Below are 19247 nucleotides of genomic sequence, written 5' to 3' on the forward strand. Positions count from 1 at the left end.
GACTTTATATCTCGCAATTCTGATTTTATAACAATTCTGACTTTATATCTCACAATTCTGACTTTATAACAATTCTGACTTTATATCTCACAATTCTGACTTTATAACTCGCAATTCTGACTTTATATCTCGCAATTCTGACTTTATATCTCACAATTCTGACTTTATATCTCACAATTCTGACTTTATATCTCACAATTCTGACTTTATATCTCGCAATTCTGACTTTATATCTCACAATTCTGACTTTATATCTCGCAATTCTGACTTTATAACTCGCAATTCTGACTTTATAACTCGCAATTCTGACTTTATATCTCGCAATTCTGACTTTATATCTCGCAATTCTGACTTTATATCTCGCAATTCTGACTTTATATCTCGCAATTCTGACTTTATAACTCGCAATTCTGACTTTATAACTCGCAATTCTGACTTTATATCTCACAATTCTGACTTTATATCTCACAATTCTGACTTTATATCTCGCAATTCTGACTTTATATCTCACAATTCTGACTTTATAACTCGCAATTCTGACTTTATAACTCGCAATTCTGATTTTATAACTCGCAATTCTGACTTTATAACTCGCAACTCTGAGAAAAAATAGTCACGATTACCTTTTTTATTTTTATTTTTTTCATGGCAGAAACAAGCTTCCATAGTTTTGACCCAGAAGTGGTACATAAAAATTTCTTAGAAAAAAGTTTTTAGTTCGGGAAATTTTTTTTGTTGCAAATGGATACATGCTAAATTGTTAAACCTTTCACATTTAGGTCTGTTTTGACCTTGGAAATACTTTTGTAAAATATATGAAAAGAGTTGTTAAAGTTTCATTTATAGCAGACGTTTAGATTTTTACTGCTGCTGATTGTATTCACGCTTCATAAAGGCTGTGTTGGTTTGTGAAGGTTATCATGATGAACAAAACGTGTAAGTATCATAAACTTTTATTGGTCACAGAACTTCAGTAATTCAAAAGCCAATGGAAAAATCCTACTGGGGTTTTTGTCGAGGGAACCAGGGTGATGTGAACTTATGGGTTGGCCTACATAAAAGAACCCCTTTCAGAAGTACAACATGCACAGGAGCATAGCTCATCTTTGACCTTTGACCCTTCCGCGTCTGCCGTCTGGGGTTCCCGCAGGTGTGACTTCATTACCAGCTGCGTCCGTTTCCTGTGACCACCTGTTACATATCCAAACACACAAAAGTGTGCGTGTGTTTATTTGTTTTGGTAGCATTTGCAGAGTTTTTGTGAAACTTGCTTGTGAAATTTGTATTTTGGCGGTTCGTGTCGAATTCAGAATTAAAAAATCATGCTTTGTGTTTTATATCAGCCTTGAAGTCAAAATGAAAGTGTGTGTTTGTGCGGAGAGAAAAACTGACAATGTGCTTCTTTTATGACAACATAAATTTTAAAACTTTGTTTATTCATCATTAATAAATATGCAATACAAACAATATTCATAATATCCATCAAAATACTGAAAGAAAATAGCCATAAAATATTATATACCAGCAAAAACAGACTTACAACATCAGGTGCAACAGAACAGAAATGGGCGGGGTTTATGTTGATGAGCATTCTAAACCCCACCCCACAGCCAAGCCCCACCCACAGGGTGAATCTCCAATCAGATGCATTACAACAGTCCTGCTGATTGGCTGGGATTTGAGTGTCATATTTGAATTATGAATGATTGTAATGATGGCATGTGCATTTTGTAGTGAAGCGTTATTTTACCGTATGAAGTGTGGTACGTCGTGCTCACATGCATACATTGTATGCATTTACAGGTATGATGATGTGTAAAATCTTAGTACGAGTGTCTGATGTTTTGCACCAAGTCAAATATGCAAACAAAGTTAAAACAAACTTTCCCGTGAGGAAATGATGTCAGTGGGAAACTCAAACAACTGCAGCAGCTGAGATTCATTCTCCTTTTTTTCAGAGCCACTTTCTCCCAAACTTCCTTGTTACAGTCTGGACCTCTTCTCCGTTTCGTGCGCAGATTTATTTTTGCAGTCCGCAGGCGTCCCGTTGTGCGAGTTTGAGACGCCTGATCTCAAAACAGGAGGATGGTGAGCGTTGAGGAAAGAAGGTATCAGTGTCTCCAGGTTTTCTTTTTCTCCACCATCTTTGCCATTTCTTCTTTTTCCATAAAGTCCTCTGTAAAACAAAGACGTAAGGTGTGCTGAGTAAATTGTGCAGGATTTAGTTTATGTCTTAAAGTGTTTAGGATCAGAACTTACCTATGCATTCAGGACAGCATTTTCCCTCTCTGCGAATGGGGTTACTGCAGCTCAGCAGCGGACACTGTTTCCTCTGGCACTTCGTGACGCCGTGCTGTAATGGCGAGAGAAAGGAGCGAGTGTTACTTATGCTGTTAACTTAAAATCTCCAAATGCTCTTAAATATTCCACCATGGAATAAAAATGTAATTGCGACTTTTTATCTAATGATTCTGACTTTTTTCTTCACAATTTCTGAGTTTATATCTCACAATTCTGACTTTTCATCTCAGAATTTTTACTATTTTGTCGGAATTATGAGTTTACATCTTGCAATTCTGACTTTTTCCTCTGGAATTATGAGTTTACGTCTTGCAGTTTCAACTTTTTTGGAATTCTGAGTTTACATCTCGAACTTTTTCCTCTGAGTTATGAGTTGATATCTCGGAATTTTTACTATTTTGTAGAAATTATGAGTTTACATCTTGCAATTCTGACTTTTTCTCTGAATTCTGAGTTTGCATCGCAATTCTGACTCTTGTCGGAATTATGCATCTTGCAATTTCAACTTTTTCTCAGAATTCTGAGTTTACATCTCACAATTACGACTCTTGTTGGAATTATGAGTTTATATGTAGCAATTCTGACTTTTTTGTCGGAATTACGAGTTTATATTTTGGAATTTTGACTTTTTTTGTTGGAATTCTAAGTTTACATCTTGCAATTTCAACTTTTTTGGAATTCTGAGTTTACATCTCTATTTTTCCTCAGAATTCTGAGTTTATATATCGCAATTTTGACTATTTTCTCAGAATTCTGAGTTTACATCTCGCATTTACGACTCTTGTTGGAATTATGAGTTTATATCTAGCAATTCTGACTCTTTTGTCAGAATTATGCATCTTGCAATTTCAACTTTTTTCTTGGAATTCTGAGTTTACATCTTGCACAATTCTGACTCTTTTGTCAGAATTACGAGTTTACATCTTGGAATTTCAACGTTTTCTCAGAATTCTGAGTTTACATCTCGCAATTACGACTCTTGTTGGAATTATGAGTTTATATGTAGCAATTCTGCCTTTTTTTGTCGGAATTACAAGTTTATATTTTGGAATTTTGACTTTTTTTGTTGGAATTCTAAGTTTACATCTTGCAATTTCAACTTTTTTGGAATTCTGAGTTTACATCTCGACTTTTTTCCCAGAATTCTGAGTTTATATATCGCAATTTTGACTTTTTCTCAGAATTCTGAGTTTACATCTCGCATTTACGACTCTTGTTGGAATTATGAGTTTATATCTAGCAATTCTGACTCTTTTGTCAGAATTATGCATCTTGCAATTTCAACTTTTTTCTTGGAATTCTGAGTTTACATCTTGCACAATTCTGACTCTTTTGTCAGAATTACGAGTTTACATCTTGGAATTTCAACGTTTTCTCAGAATTCTGAGTTTACATCTCGCAATTACGACTCTTGTTGGAATTATGAGTTTATATGTAGCAATTCTGCCTTTTTTTGTCGGAATTACAAGTTTATATTTTGGAATTTTGACTTTTTTTGTTGGAATTCTAAGTTTACATCGTGCAATTTCAACTTTTTTGGAATTCTGAGTTTACATCTCGACTTTTTTCTCAGAATTCTGAGTTTATATATCGCAATTTTGACTTTTTCTCAGAATTCTGAGTTTACATCTCACAATTACGACTCTTGTTGGAATTATGAGTTTATATCTAGCAATTCTGACTCTTTTGTCAGAATTATGCATCTTGCAATTTCAACTTTTTTCTTGGAATTCTGAGTTTACATCTTGCACAATTCTGACTCTTTTGTCAGAATTACGAGTTTACATCTTGGAATTTCAACGTTTTCTCAGAATTCTGAGTTTACATCTCGCAATTACGACTCTTGTTGGAATTATGAGTTTATATGTAGCAATTCTGACTTTTTTTGTCGGAATTACAAGTTTATATTTTGGAATTTTGACTTTTTTTGTTGGAATTCTAAGTTTACATCTTGCAATTTCAACTTTTTTGGAATTCTGAGTTTACATCTCTATTTTTCCTCTGAGTTATGAGTTGATATCTCAGAATTTTTACTATTTTGTAGAAATTATGAGTTTACATCTTGCAATTCTGACTTTTACTCTGAATTCTGAGTTTGCATCGCAATTCTGACTCTTTTGTCGGAATTCTAAGTTTACATCTTGCAATTTCAACTTTTTTGGAATTCTGAGTTTACATCTCGACTTTTTTCCCAGAATTCTGAGTTTATATATCGCAATTTTGACTTTTTCTCAGAATTCTGAGTTTACATCTCGCATTTACGACTCTTGTTGGAATTATGAGTTTATATCTAGCAATTCTGACTCTTTTGTCAGAATTATGCATCTTGCAATTTCAACTTTTTTCTTGGAATTCTGAGTTTACATCTTGCACAATTCTGACTCTTTTGTCAGAATTACGAGTTTACATCTTGGAATTTCAACGTTTTCTCAGAATTCTGAGTTTACATCTCGCAATTACGACTCTTGTTGGAATTATGAGTTTATATGTAGCAATTCTGCCTTTTTTTGTCGGAATTACAAGTTTATATTTTGGAATTTTGACTTTTTTTGTTGGAATTCTAAGTTTACATCGTGCAATTTCAACTTTTTTGGAATTCTGAGTTTACATCTCGACTTTTTTCTCAGAATTCTGAGTTTATATATCGCAATTTTGACTTTTTCTCAGAATTCTGAGTTTACATCTCACAATTACGACTCTTGTTGGAATTATGAGTTTATATCTAGCAATTCTGACTCTTTTGTCAGAATTATGAATTCTATCTTGCAGTTTCAACTTTTTTCTTGGAATTCTGAGTTTACATCTTGCAAATTCTGACTCTTTTGTCAGAATTACGAGTTTACATCTTGGAATTTCAACGTTTTCTCAGAATTCTGAGTTTACATCTCGCTATTACGACTCTTGTTGGAATTATGAGTTTATATGTAGCAATTCTGACTTTTTTTGTCGGAATTACAAGTTTATATTTTGGAATTTTGACTTTTTTGTTGGATTCTAAGTTTACATCTTGCAATTTCAACTTTTTTGGAATTCTGAGTTTACATCTCATTTTCCTCTGAGTTATGAGTTGATATCTCAGAATTTTTACTATTTTGTAGAAATTATGAGTTTACATCTTGCAATTCTGACTTTTTACTCTGAATTCTGAGTTTGCATCGCAATTCTGACTCTTTTGTCGAATTCTAAGTTTACATCTTGAATTTCAACTTTTTTGGAATTCTGAGTTTACATCTCGACTTTTCCCCAGAATTCTGAGTTTATATATCGCAATTTTGACTTTTTCTCAGAATTCTGAGTTTACATCTCGCATTTACGACTCTTGTTGGAATTATGAGTTTATATCTAGCAATTCTGACTCTTTTGTCAGAATTATGCATCTTGCAATTTCAACTTTTTTCTTGGAATTCTGAGTTTACATCTTGCAGAATTCTGACTCTTTTGTCAGAATTACGAGTTTACATCTTGGAATTTCAACGTTTTCTCAGAATTCTGAGTTTACATCTCGCAATTACGACTCTTGTTGGAATTATGAGTTTATATGTAGCAATTCTGACTTTTTTTGTCGGAATTACAAGTTTATATTTTGGAATTTTGACTTTTTTTGTTGGAATTCTAAGTTTACATCGTGCAATTTCAACTTTTTTGGAATTCTGAGTTTACATCTCGACTTTTTTCTCAGAATTCTGAGTTTATATATCGCAATTTTGACTTTTTCTCAGAATTCTGAGTTTACATCTCGCATTTACGACTCTTGTTGGAATTATGAGTTTATATCTAGCAATTCTGACTCTTTTGTCAGAATTACGAGTTTACATTTTGGAATTCTGACTCTTTTGTCAGAATTATGCATCTTGCAATTTCAACTTTTTTCTTGGAATTCTGAGTTTACATCTCGACTTTTTTCTCAGAATTCTGAGTTTATATATCGCATTTACGACTCTTGTTGGAATTATGAGTTTACATCTCACAATTCTGACTCTTTTGTCAGAATTACGAGTTTACATTTTGGAATTTTGACTTTTTTGTTGGAATTCTAAGTTTACATTTTGGAATTCTGACTTTTTCTCGGAATTCTGAGTTTACATCTTGGAATTATTATTCTTTAGTAATATTATTACTATTTTTTTTTTCAGAGAAACTCGAAATTCTAAGAAAAAAATTCTGAATTGTGAGATATAAAGATATCGCAACTACCTTTTTTTTAAAAATTTTTAATTTTTTTTTCCGTGGCTGAAATAAGCTTCCATACTTAAAATAAATCTCAAATAAAGCACAGAAATACTCACATCACACCAGCAGGTGATGCACTTCATCTCGCCCACCAGCGGGACACTCGGGTGCCAGTGTTCGCTATTCTGGTAGTAGTTTTTGCCGAACTTGCAATGCCGCGTTCCGTCAGCCTGCATCATTTCGTCGTCCTCCAGAGGGGGCGTGTCTTCTGCAGGACACTCCTTACAGCAGTCTGAAGGATTGCGTCTGATTGGTCGGCTGCAGGTAAGAGGCGGGCACGTCACCTTTTCGCAGTGCACTTCTCCTGTGGAGCCCTGAGATGGACAAGACAATGAAGATAACTATTAATATTCATAAATAAAACAAAAAATAATCCTCTCGTGTTTTGTAATGTTTGTTAGCTCACCTTGCAGGTGCACACGGCACACTTGATGTACCTGAAAGGCGGGACGAACGGATGCCATGTCGTGCCAGGTGCGTGCATCTTTTGATCGCCTTCGAAATAACAGCCTGAAACAAACAAGAAATAAACATCTTACTATACACTTCCAGTCAGTTGCGCCTTTAAAATAATAGTCTCAGTATTACATTTTATGTATTAATCTAATTTAAACTCACCTTCTGGATCTTCCTCAACTTTTTCTACAGCAGTCGTCTCTTTGTTCTCCTTCTTTTCTGCTGACGGAAATAAAATGCAACGTTAAAATTCCATGAACGATGTATAAATAACGTTTGTGTGCTAACGTTTTGAGAACATTATTAAAGACCAGATAAATCTGAACGAACGTTCTATTAACGTCACTGGAGGAACGTTTGTTCATAGCGTTCCCTGTTCGCTCATCACTCACCGTCACAGACCGGACAGCACTGGTCTTCAGGCTGGATGGTGTGAGGACACGAGAGCGCAGGACAGATCACCGGATCGCAGATCACCGTCTTCTTCTGCAGGGAATGAAACGGGTCATTCGCACAACGAACCGTAAGGAATACGTAAACGAGAGCTAAACCCGTGTGAATGCGTGTGTTACCTGGCAGGTGCAGGTGAAGCAGGTGTTGTACTGCGGCGTCCACTGCGACCCGTGTGCGTGATGCTCTCCCTCGAAGAAGCACGTGTGCGGGTCTTTTCTCAGCTCGGCCGGGTCGCGGACGAACACGAGGTCGTCGAACTCGGCCTCCTCCACCACCTCACCGCGAGAGCCGAACTCACAGCTGTTGGGAACGTGAATCTGGACAGCGCAGACGTCGATTGAACCAGGGTTAGTATAGTTGACTAAAACCATAAAAACATTTCTGTCGAGAGTGTGTGTGTACTCACCCGTCCTCGGATTTCTCCTCTTGGATTCATTTTGGTGCTGACCTGAATATAAGCTGTGCCTTCGTCCAAATGCCTCAATAACTCAACACTGATATCTTTCAACACTCCCTGAGCCTAGAAGAGACAGAGAGACAGCTTGTTCAAGATCAGACGATCTTCATGTTAAAGCAGAATCAAACTGGTCTCAGATCATTTGTGAAAACGCCAGCTTTGTTTTATAAACAATTCCTGTTTCAATAAATAACGGCACAATTGTGTTTCTGGCACGATGACGCCGGAGCAGCCAAAGAAAACAGGCTTTTGTTGTGCTGTAATCACGCCGTTTACATTATAACTGGATGTTAACGATGCCGAGTCGTGTTGGTGATTTGTTTACCTGTTGACCGTAGAAGCCAGTCAGAAGTCTCTTGTGATTGGTGGAGGAGTCGTCCATCTCGCCGATCTCGGCCAATCCGTGCAGGTGAGCGCTGACGGAGGCGTCTTCGCTCTTGCTGAGGCCGTTGACGACGATCTCGTAATGCAGATGACACTGTTCGTCCACCGAGACCCAGGCGTGACCGGCCGCGCCCGTGCGGACCGGAGGAGACACGAACTGACCCGCGAGAGGAACCGGGAGCTCTGCAGAGGAAAAACAGGGTTTTAATCAACGACTAATAATCAAATCGGTATCAGAAATGACCTTTTTCTGATTGTTTTTTACCGTTCCGGCGCGCGTCCAGCCCGTTGTACGGCAGCGTGCGTATCTGTCCGCGCAGCTCGCTCTCCTGCTGCTCGGCCGTGGCGATGTTGACGAACAGCTCGTTCTGCAGCAGCATGTGAATGTGTCTGGCCTCCACACGGCTGACGCTGCCCACCGCCCGTCCGCCGCCCCGCTCCTCCGCCGCGAAGTCGGCCGTGATGTCGTACAGAACGCTGCGTTTACTGCGCCGGCGCGGCTTCATCTCGATGGTCACGCCCACCGCCGCGCTGGTCAGACCCGCCACCAGAACCTGGTAGTCGAGCGAGCCGTTGTGGTGCAGCGTGAAGACGGCCGAGCCCACGCCGCCGGTCTTCCCAGGAGTCAGAGCAGAGCCGCCGGACATCACGCTCTGAAGAGCTGAAACATTTCAGGAAATAAAACTCTTATTGTTTCGCTGCATTAAACCTATGAATAAAACGACCTGTCTGTGTGACAGAACGAGGGCAAACTAAAGTCTTGCAGGCGAGAAGAGGTCCAGAGGGAACTGCTGTCAAACCGCAGCCAGAGAAACAATCAAACCCACATGAACTCCTGCAGGGTCAAAGGTCAGAGAGTGACGTGATCCCCTGAGACGCCAGAGTGAAGCGCAGGTAAATAGAGAGGACTGATGATGTCGGAGTAAACACAGCGCGAGCGGCGGGACCGTTTAGGTTTGAATTCCTCACACATAACGTCACGCTGTTAACGGTGCAGCTGGAATCAGAGCGGAGCAGCGCCAGCACAGCGTGACCTTCACACACACACACACACACACACATGACCACGAAACTGAACCTCTATCGGCATCGCTGCGCAGTCCTGACCTCGTCACAATCACAGTCATAATTATGAACTCGAAATACCCGAGATGATTTACGCATGACACAAAGATGAAATATAACACGCGGTGAATCATGGGATAAAAACAGCCGCTGATGTAGTTACAGATCCTGTGAGATCAGAACTGAAGCCTGTGTCTGCATGATTAACACATTCACTATCATTCATTTCTTCAACTTACTGTTCCTCAGTCTGTTCATTATAAACGAAAAATGTCTGTTTTGACTCAGTAAGTGCACTTCAGCTTTATTCCTCAAGGTGGCAGTGTCTGTTTTATACTATTGCGGCAGTCTCTAAAGACCCGTGTATGCATTTAAACTGTGTTTATGTATTGATTGTTGTTGATTGGCTGCACTCACTGTCACATGATCTCTTTCCAGAGATGTATCCGGAGATCTGGCGGGGGTTTTGACCCTCCGTTTCCACGACGATCTGCAGCTGCCCGCGGGACAACCAGAAGAGTTCCCGACTGTTCAGATCCGCCAGGACTTCAGCGAAGTCAGAGTCCTACAGAAACATGATGTACGTTTCCTTAATATTCAAGTTGAACTTTAACTTTTCTTCTAAACTGTCTCCATATGAAAGCATTAGAAATGTATGGCATATTCTCATTTAGATCAGTGAATGTGTGTGTTTTCACTCACGTCTGTAGAGATGTTCGCTCGTATTTCTCTCAGCAGATGCTGTCGGTACAGCAGTTTCACTCTCACCGGCACCTGTGCAGACGCTGAAACAAAATAAAATTAAAATGTATTTTAATTTATTAAAAATTTAATTATTCTAATTTATTTTGTATTTTAATTTATATTTTACTTTTTTTCTTTGTAGTTTTTTTATTTTTTACATTTTTATTTTATTTCAATTTATTTTTTTTTTTATTTTTTTTTGTTATTTATTTAAATTGTTTTAAATTTATTTTATTTTCATTTTATTTTTATTAAATGTTTATTTAAAAATACACTTTTTATTTATTTTTATTTTATGTTAATATATTTTTAATTTTATTTATTTTTATTTTACTTTATTTTATTTTACTTTTAACTTCATTTAATTTATATTTTATTTTAATTTATTTATATTTTTTATAAATTATTTATAATTTATAATAATTTTATTTATTTATTTGTTTTAATTTTATTTTATTTTATTTTGTACTTACAGCTCCCGTGAGAAACGAGTCCCTGCAGAATCAGGATAAAATGCAGATTGTTTTCTGTGTCACTGAGCGTCAACATGGCGATTCCGCCCATCCCAGAATGCACCTCTTCGGACGTCAGGATGGCACTGAACGTTTCTGTCAAGACAAACCGCAGGAAATGAACATGAGCATCCAAACACATCAAGAAAGCCGTGGTTGAAACGAATCTAAGCTTTGGCGCGCACCTGCGAACAGCGCTCTGTGTTTGATGATTTTGCCCTGTATCTCCTCCTTCTTGTTGTCGGCGGTCGTCATGGAAACGCGCAGCTGCTCCGCCTCCAGCTGCCGCATGTGGGACTTCGGCAGGTTCTTCCAGACTCCGCAGATCTGCTCATCAAACACAGTTAAACATCACGTCAGAGCCCAGATCAGACTCGAGTCTGAGGTTTAGGGAACTATATTCTCACCATGTCTGTGTCGGCCTGCGGGACCCTGAACTCAAACGCAGTGTTCCCGTCGGAGTCCAGGAAGGTGACGGCGCTCGGCCTGTTCATCCTGAGACACAAACACACACAAACAGTGAGCGATGGAGGACGAGAGAGGAGCGTTTGATGTGCTCTGGTGTGTGTTTTACCTCTGGAAGGTGATGGAGAAGGTCAGGCTGGTGCGGGTGAGCGTGAATCGCGCCCGAGCGACGCCGCTGGAGCTCGGCAGCCAAGAGTCTGTCACGCCCGTCAGCAGCGCCACGAAATCTGCAGAGAACAGACCGGTGTGATGGACTGAGCCTGACTGGAGTGTGTGTGTGTGTGTGTGTGTGTGTGGAGGCTCACCGCTCGCGCTGTCACGGTTACTGCTGTCCTCGGAGCTGATGTAGGATCTGTCGTTGTACGACTTGTGCAGGTCGTCGTCTTTCTCCTGGAAGAACTCGAACAGAGACTCCGCCTCCTTCCTCCCGGAGTCGCCTGTAACCACGGAAACCAAAGTGCATGATGTCACAAAGTTCTCGAACGCACAATAGAGTCAATGTTCAAGAGCGGCATCCATAAACATGAGCGCAGGGCCCATCTGCCTTTCCGTCATTTCTTTTGCACACCAGCACAGTTTTTCCGTGTGACGGCTGGACTGTTCCCACAGAAAAACACACACTCCTTTCTTACCTTTGGGGCACGTTTTGCAGCAGTGTCCTGGAAGCAGGACCGGATCGTCACAGGTCGGTTCGGGACAGTCCTGTTTCATATTCCGGCAGCTCACCTTCCCGAACACCTTCCCTCGCCGGCTCCGCTGCTGCTCGGAGAGGAAGAAACTCTGATCATATAGAGCGCTTCACACAACTACAGCCTGATACACTGTTCAGCTTCAGCTACACACTTCACTAACGCTATTTCTGAAGGGTCAAACATACACACGTTAATGGAACGTTCCATTTCATCGTTCTTCACACATTATGGGAACGTTACTTTTGAATGTTCTCTGAACGTTCTGAAACAAGTCGAAACATTTAAACAACGTTCCAACTAAAAAAAATGCTCCATGAACGATGTATAAATAATGTTTTTGTGTTAACGTTTTGAGAACATTACTAAAGACCAGATAACTCTGAACGAACGTTTATTAACATTACTGGAAGAACGTTTGGTCAGAACATTGAGAGAACCTTCTGAGAACGTTTCCTGTAACCTTTAAATGTCAGTAGCCTCATTATTCTGTTCAATGTTGATTCAGTTCAGTTCAATAACTGTCAATATTGTAAAATTCAAGTTACGAAACAATTTCAATTTCAGCTGTAACTCAACTAATAAAAACTGAACATTTTGATAATGTTCCCATTAAGTTACGAAAACGTTCTCTGAAGGTTCAAAACATACAGTTTCTAACATTACTAGAACATTCCAGTGTATCATTCTTCAAACATTATGCAAACGTTACTTTTGAATGTTCTCTGAACGTTCTGAAACTAGTAGTAATATTTAAAAAACGTTAGACGAACGTCAAACTAAAACAATGTATAAATAATGTTTTTGAGAACATTATTAAAGAGCAGATAACTCTGAACGAACGCTCGATTAACATTGCATTTCCTCATAACGTTGAGAGAACATTGAGAGAACGTTAGCTGGGAAGGCAGCTATTATTCGGCTCAGTTATGTTGATGTTCAGTGTCAGTGGTTCCCAGTTCCTCACTGGACTCTTACCGGCTCGCAGTGGCACATGACGCAGTGCATCACGCCGAACGGCTCGCCCAGGTCTGGATGCCACGTGTCTTCCAGGGAATAAAAGCGGCCACCGAAGGAGCAACCTGATTGAGACAATAAACATGAGCAGCGTGAGAGCGGGAATGTGTACAAATCAGCTTCAGACGGCCCGATCTGAGCCAAACCTTCAGGAACACGCACTAAAAGCAGCAGTGAATGCCACAGCAGCGCTGGGAACCAAAACATCTCCTCGGCTTTGTTTTGAACAGAGAATGAGAGATTGGAGTAAATTTGGTGTTTAATGCGTCTGGAATGAGGTCATCTGCTGCAGTTTACAGACGCAGACTATTAAACAATTTATTGTTAAGCTAAACACTTTCAAAGACACACACGTAAACTGATAAATGGAGCATCAGACGTTTGAGTGTCTTCAGATCAACTAGAGATTATAAAGTTATTCATGGAGGCTCAGAACGTTCATGGAATGTTTTTCCTGTTTTTAAATGTTAAACTTGTTACTTTTCAAAGTTCTCTGAACATTCCAAAAATGTTTGCAATGCTTAAATAACCCAGAAACAAAACTATATATCCAGCTTTTAACAGGCTATATATGAAAATCAAAAGATGATTATTTTCATCATATACAGTCATTAGCACCAGAATTAAAGGTTCTTAAATGTTTTAAATGCTTGTTTATATGCTGTAGTCCTTTAAAAATCATTATGTACTGATGCTTTAAAGATCTGAAGAGACTGAAACACCAAAAACTTACTTATCAGCAAGTCAAGAACTCTTTCTATCTACACTCTTAAAAATAAAGGTTATTCATTGGTATTGATGGATCCATGAAGAACTTTTAACATCCGAATGTTCTTTATATTATTTAGGAAACTTCTTCTCTGTGAAAACAGCTTCATTTAAGAGTGTGATGTTGTTCCCAGAGTAAAGCCCTGTTGAGTGATGCTGTTTCTGTCTCTTACCGGATAAGCCCTTCGAGATCATCGGTTCCCGCTCGGGCTGGATGGGTAAGGCGGGTGTCTTGAGTCTCGAGCCCTGAGCCGAAGAGATCCACGCGCAGCCCAGAATCCACAGCACGCGCAGCGCCTCCATCCCGAGGGATTGTCCAGAGTCTTCCTCCTCTTCACCAAAACACAGTTCACTGCTGTTGTATAGAAAGGAAAACTGATGAAATAGTAAGGTTGGGTTGATACGCGTCCTGCTCAGACTGATCTCGGGTGTTCCTCACAGTGTTTTCTGTCGTGACGCGTCAGAGCGCGAGCTGCGAGTGCGCCGTCAGCGCGAGAGACTCCCGGTTTTATCCGGTGCTCGTGAGGGAGGGGGGGGCGGGGGGCGGAACCTCACATGACCCAAAACTTCACCTGCGAATATCAACTTTACACATTTAAACGCTCCTTTATCCTCTGTCTGACATCTGTCCAATCAATTACTCTGCTTAATAATAATAATAATAATAATAATTAAAAAATAATAAAAAAAGTTCCAGAGTCAAAACATCATGAACAATAATGATATAAAAAAAACGTTTATGCTAAGAGCACCATTAACTTACACTCTAAAAAATGCTGGGTTAAAAATAACCCAAGTTGGGTTAAAAATGGACAAACTAAGTGATTGGGTTAAATGTTTGCCTAACCTGTTTTATTTAACTCAACTCTTGTTTAAAAAGTTCTGTATTTCTTGCTTAAAATGAACCCAAAATATGTTGAATGAACATTTATTAATAAGTTTAATCAATAATAATTAAACAATAATCAGTTATTAAGTTGCTTATTAATAAATGTTCACCTTTTGATTATTATTGTTGCCTCTTGTAATTATGTGTCTGATTTTTAATTTCCAACATATTTTGGGTTCATTTTAAGCAAGAAATACAGTAATTTTTAAACAATAGTTGAGTTCAATAAAAATTACCCAACAGGTTGCAAACATTTAACCCATTCGCTGGGTTAAAACAACCTGTTCGTTGGGTTAAAACAACCCAATCACTAGGTTTGTCCATTTTCAACCCAACTTGTGTTGTTTTTAACCCAGTATTTTTTAGAGTGTAAAAAGACCAATGCTTTTGGTTCATGAATTTACATCTATTTAATTTGATTTGATTTGCTTCTAATACCAATAATACAACGTTTGGTGATAAAATGCTTTAGTTTTTTTGCAGGAAATCTGATAAACACTCAGAAAAGGTCTGAGTTCCCCACAGAGCAGATTATTCTGAGTGACCTATAATGGAGATTTATACACTCTATAGCCTCGAAGAACGACACAGAGACTTCCAGAAGCTTTATCGGAACAGTGTTTGCTCCTGGGATCTGAATAGTTTGTGGTTTGGACCTCACAGCTCATGATTCTCATTTGAATGCGCTTCAGCATCATCAGCCCCCTGCTTGAATCAAAGGCTGAGTGGGAGTCCTTTATTTCTCAATGAAGCAGGCCTTTCTTTCAGAAGAACAATGAATGTTCACTGAGGAACCAAAGCAATTATATTTCCCTCACTAAGTCTTCAGAGAAGCCAGAAAGCTGGAGTTCTTCTAAATGAGTATGATGAGACTAAACTGAGTTTCATCTCTGGTTTTTGAAGTTAAGAAACAAACTCAATATGATGGCTTTCATCTGGAGAGCGTCATTAACCTCTGAAGATCAATGCTTTTGTTATTCGACAGTTGATTTCCTCTTCATATCGCCTGGAATTGTTTCCTTTTTGATTAACAGGTTAATGCAGGATGACATCAGTCAGATATAAATAAATCTCAAACATTCTTCCACAAAAACATTAATTAGGTCATTTTTGGAACTCTTTTCGGAAGTGTATCTATTTGTTTCAGAACGTTCGAATGTTTGAAGAATGATACAATGTTTCCTTAACGGTCAAGCTGCTGATTTAAATCTTCAACATTCCATTGTGTCACTCTTCAAACATTCGTTACTTTTGAACGTTCTCTGAAACAGTTTAAACAACGACGAAGGCTATTAATAACATTTTCCCTTCGGATTCAAAGGACAGCCATAATAATGATAGTAATAATGATGATGATCGTTTGTGTTGTAAATCAGAGACTTCCCTCTCCGTGTGTGGTTATGGGGTCATTTCCCCTCCGCGGGGTCTGAAAGGCTCTAAATGATGGCGAATAATGGAATAATAAAATCACAAAATAATAAAGTGTGGGAATCGAGTATCAGGCGCTCCGGAAGCCGCTCGGATCCCCGCGGCCTTCCCGCCATGCACATGTTAAACACGACTATAGAGCCGCGCGCTGGAGCTTCTGCATGAGAAAGACGCGCGCAATAAACTCCAGCAGAGGCAGAGATTCAGCGCGCTCCCTTTCACTGCTGAGATTACACGAGAGCGTGCAGGCTTTTGTCTTCAGCAGGATTTGCGTAAAAGAACCTCTGTTTTCAGTCAAGTCTGAAATAAATCAATCTTTCCAAATACTAGCATTAAATAAATGTAAAGTTACTTATAGCCCACTAGTACAATTTAAAGTATAATTAGATATAATGGATTATATTTATTTTCATGTATTTTCTATACATTTCTTCATTTTATTTATATTAAACTATAATACATTTTGAATTCAGGAACAAAAAAATAACTTGTTTTCATTTTAATTATTATTGTTTTATATTTTCTTATAATTTATAAGCAATATAATTCTTTTTTTACAGTGTATATAATGCATTCTATGATTGTTTATGTAATTTATTATAATGCATTCTATGGTTTTTGATATAAATATAATGCATTTTATGACTCAACTATATTTATTTATAATACATTCTATTATTTTTACAACTTATATATAACATATAATGTTTTTTTTGTTTTTTTTACAATTTATGTGTTTTTAATTGATATATAATGCATCCCTCTGTTTATATATATATATATATATATATATATATATATATATATATATATATATATATATATATAGTTTGTATGTAATGCATTGTATGCTTCCGTAATGAAGTTTCTCACGCATGTGTGTGTGTGTGTGTGTGTGTGTGTGTGTTACAGTCTCATTATGCTCCGTTAACAGACATGTGAGACAGAACTAAACATCACAATATACACAGCAAATGGTCGGTGTGTGTATTAGCGTTTCCGAAATGAGTTCACAGGTACACACGAGGCGCTTCAGTGTGTGTGTGTGTGTGTAAGGTGTGTAAGGTGTGTTATTTTCATGCTGATGGTGCTTCACACCTGCGCGCGCATCCGCTGAGAATGGGAATCCATCATCAATCGATCATGAGCTCTTTGCATTTCATCATGAGGTGATAACAGAAGATATTATGAACTCATTCAGAGCAGAAACCGACAGGAACCGCGTCTTACAACGTGTGTGTGTGTGTGTGTGTGTGTGTGTATTCTGATGGAAGGGTTTCTGTGCTTTCTTAGACGAAAACTTTCAAATCATGTACGCTCGCGCACACACAAATCACTAAAATATCATAACCGTACAAAACATATCGCGGTATTGCTATTTATTTACCATGTGACTGCATTTAACAATATATTTATATACATCATATATATCTTATATAGTGGTAATACCTTGATATGCACTAAAGTACCTATTTTGAATATGGTAATTAAACAATACGACAGTATTTCTGTAAAATACGCCACATTTGGACTGTACTTTATTATATAAATATATGCATGTTTCGTCAGGTGTAAAATCAAAAATGTGATTTATGACTACATTGAGTTATCTCCCCAGATAATAACTTGATGTTGTAAAAACGTTGTGTGAACAGTGATTTGCAATGTTTCTAAAACGTTACAATATAACATTCTTTGAACGTTCACTAGTAATATTCCAACATTTAAATTCATCAGATATCATGACTTCATCAGGAATGTTGTTCTAAGAACGTTATAAGACCATTTATCAAGTGCAAATAACGTTATAAGAATGTTCCAAGAACGTTGTTCACAGAACGTTCAAGTAACATTATCATAAAGATGTTACATGAACGTTATTCTCAGAACATTATGAGAACGCATATCAAATGTTAATAATGTCATAAGAACATTCTATAAATGTTATTTTAAGAACATTTAACTGTAACAAAACGTTGTCTCAAGGTTCTCTCAGAGTTATGAACAAACGTTCTTCCAGTAACGTTAATAGAACGTTCGTTCAGAGGTATCTGGCCTTTAATAAAACGTTTATACATTGTTCATGGAACGTTTTTCTGAAACATTTTAGTTGGTTTAGTGTTTAAATGTTACTACTTGTTTCGTAATGTTCAGAGATCTTCAATGGTTTTTATAATGTGAAATTCATAATTAATTATGTCTGAATAATGAAACGTTCCTTTAACATTCGCATAACCAAGAAAAAACATGTTTAAAGCATTTAAAAAGCATTCGGATATACCATTTTCATAACTTAATAAGAATGTTTCTTAGCTGGGTATTAGTCTGGAGTCTCATTGCTTTAATTGGTGTTTTTAATATGTATTAGATCTGTGTTTTGCAGAACATGTGTGAGTTTGACATCAGCAGCCGATGATGATGATGATGATGATGATGATGATGGCGACTCACTCTGGATCTGACAGTGTCTGACAGCCGTGGTGAAACGGTAAACACACACATCCGGTCGGCGAGTGTTTATCGGCTCCAGACATCAGCTGACTAACTGCGCATGAAGTGGTTTATGGGTTCTGAAGCAGCAGAAGTCAGAAGCGACACTCATCAGACCCAGTGATTCAGAGTCGAGCCGGTTTGGTTTTCCAGAAACATTTGTTTTCAGCAGGAACTCACTGATGTGCCGTTCTCAAGGGTGTCGCAGCATGAATGCGCTGTGATAATGGAATAATAATGAGGAACAGATGAAGTTAACAGGTCACTAACAGACAGAATTACTCATTTAATATGCAAACGCACGCATATTAGCCCTGGAGAGGAGACAGACTGTTTTAAGAGCCGGGTGCGAATTGAAGGCCTTGCGTTTTGCTTTCTCACCTCGACCGAGAGCCAACAGGAGAACGGCAGAAACACACAGATCAGGTCTTTCTCAGGGCAGTTATTGACTCATTTGTGTCTCATGTTGTTTATTTATCATAAGATCATGAGACATTTGAGAATAACTGAGAGCTTCTCCAGCTATGAGAGTCTTCCTCTCTCTGATGTGTTGATGTTGACTCTCACTTCGCTCGTGTTTACGAGGTAAATGACGGACGCGCTTGTTTTCCAGTGGTTTATCTAAACTGTAAACCGTCCGGAGTAACACGAGACGCTTCATCAGACAAACACTGATCCAGTCACCTCTGACCGATGCCGTGGGTACGTTCAAACATTCACAGAACTGAGAGAACGTGTGAGAAAGAGAGAAGATTCCAGATTCAGATCAAGTGTTTGTGTTGTTTTGATGCACCACAGATTCTGGAATGGATCTTTTAGACAAATCTCATTTCAGGATCAACTTTGTCTCAGACGTTTTTCCTGGAATTCCTCGTGAGAAATAAAAACAGACCCGAATG

The 19247-nt window shown here is 38.3% G+C and overlaps 1 protein-coding gene across 2 annotated transcripts; it reads right to left on the bottom strand.

Moving 5' to 3' along the window:
• Positions 1-1415: 1415 nt before the first annotated feature.
• On the bottom strand, positions 1416-14035 carry chrd (chordin). Of its 2 annotated transcripts, none has more exons than XM_048161353.1 (20): positions 13715-14035; positions 12735-12838; positions 11700-11826; positions 11373-11504; positions 11177-11294; positions 11010-11097; positions 10788-10929; positions 10564-10698; positions 10049-10131; positions 9764-9911; positions 8547-8942; positions 8223-8464; positions 7847-7960; positions 7560-7757; positions 7380-7473; positions 7150-7209; positions 6938-7041; positions 6588-6845; positions 2260-2353; positions 1416-2176 (listed from the first exon to the last, which is right to left on the bottom strand). In XM_048161353.1, exons 1-20 carry the CDS (start codon positions 13842-13844, stop codon positions 2112-2114), a joined length of 2832 nt encoding a protein of 943 aa, XP_048017310.1. In that variant the 5' UTR covers positions 13845-14035; the 3' UTR covers positions 1416-2111. The 2 variants fall into 2 exon arrangements, with proteins under 2 accessions (XP_048017310.1, XP_048017311.1); XM_048161354.1 differs by having other exon boundaries at positions 7150-7206; positions 13715-14034.
• Between the last annotated feature and the right edge of the window lie 5212 nt (positions 14036-19247).

The sequence above is a fragment of the Megalobrama amblycephala genome, linkage group LG16, assembly GCF_018812025.1.
Source record: "Megalobrama amblycephala isolate DHTTF-2021 linkage group LG16, ASM1881202v1, whole genome shotgun sequence".
Lineage (NCBI taxonomy): Eukaryota > Metazoa > Chordata > Actinopteri > Cypriniformes > Xenocyprididae > Megalobrama > Megalobrama amblycephala.

Bases quoted from the DNA above. Each gene is read 5' to 3' on its own strand.
- chrd (XM_048161353.1), bottom strand. From the start codon at position 13,844: ATGGAGGCGCTGCGCGTGCTGTGGATTCTGGGCTGCGCGTGGATCTCT. The intron at 11,505-11,699 runs GTAAGAAAGGAG...CCGTGGTTACAG, and splicing joins CTGCAAAACGTGCCCCAAAG to GCGACTCCGGGAGGAAGGAG. The intron at 7,961-8,222 runs GTAAACAAATCA...TGTCTCTTCTAG, and splicing joins CTGGCTTCTACGGTCAACAG to GCTCAGGGAGTGTTGAAAGA.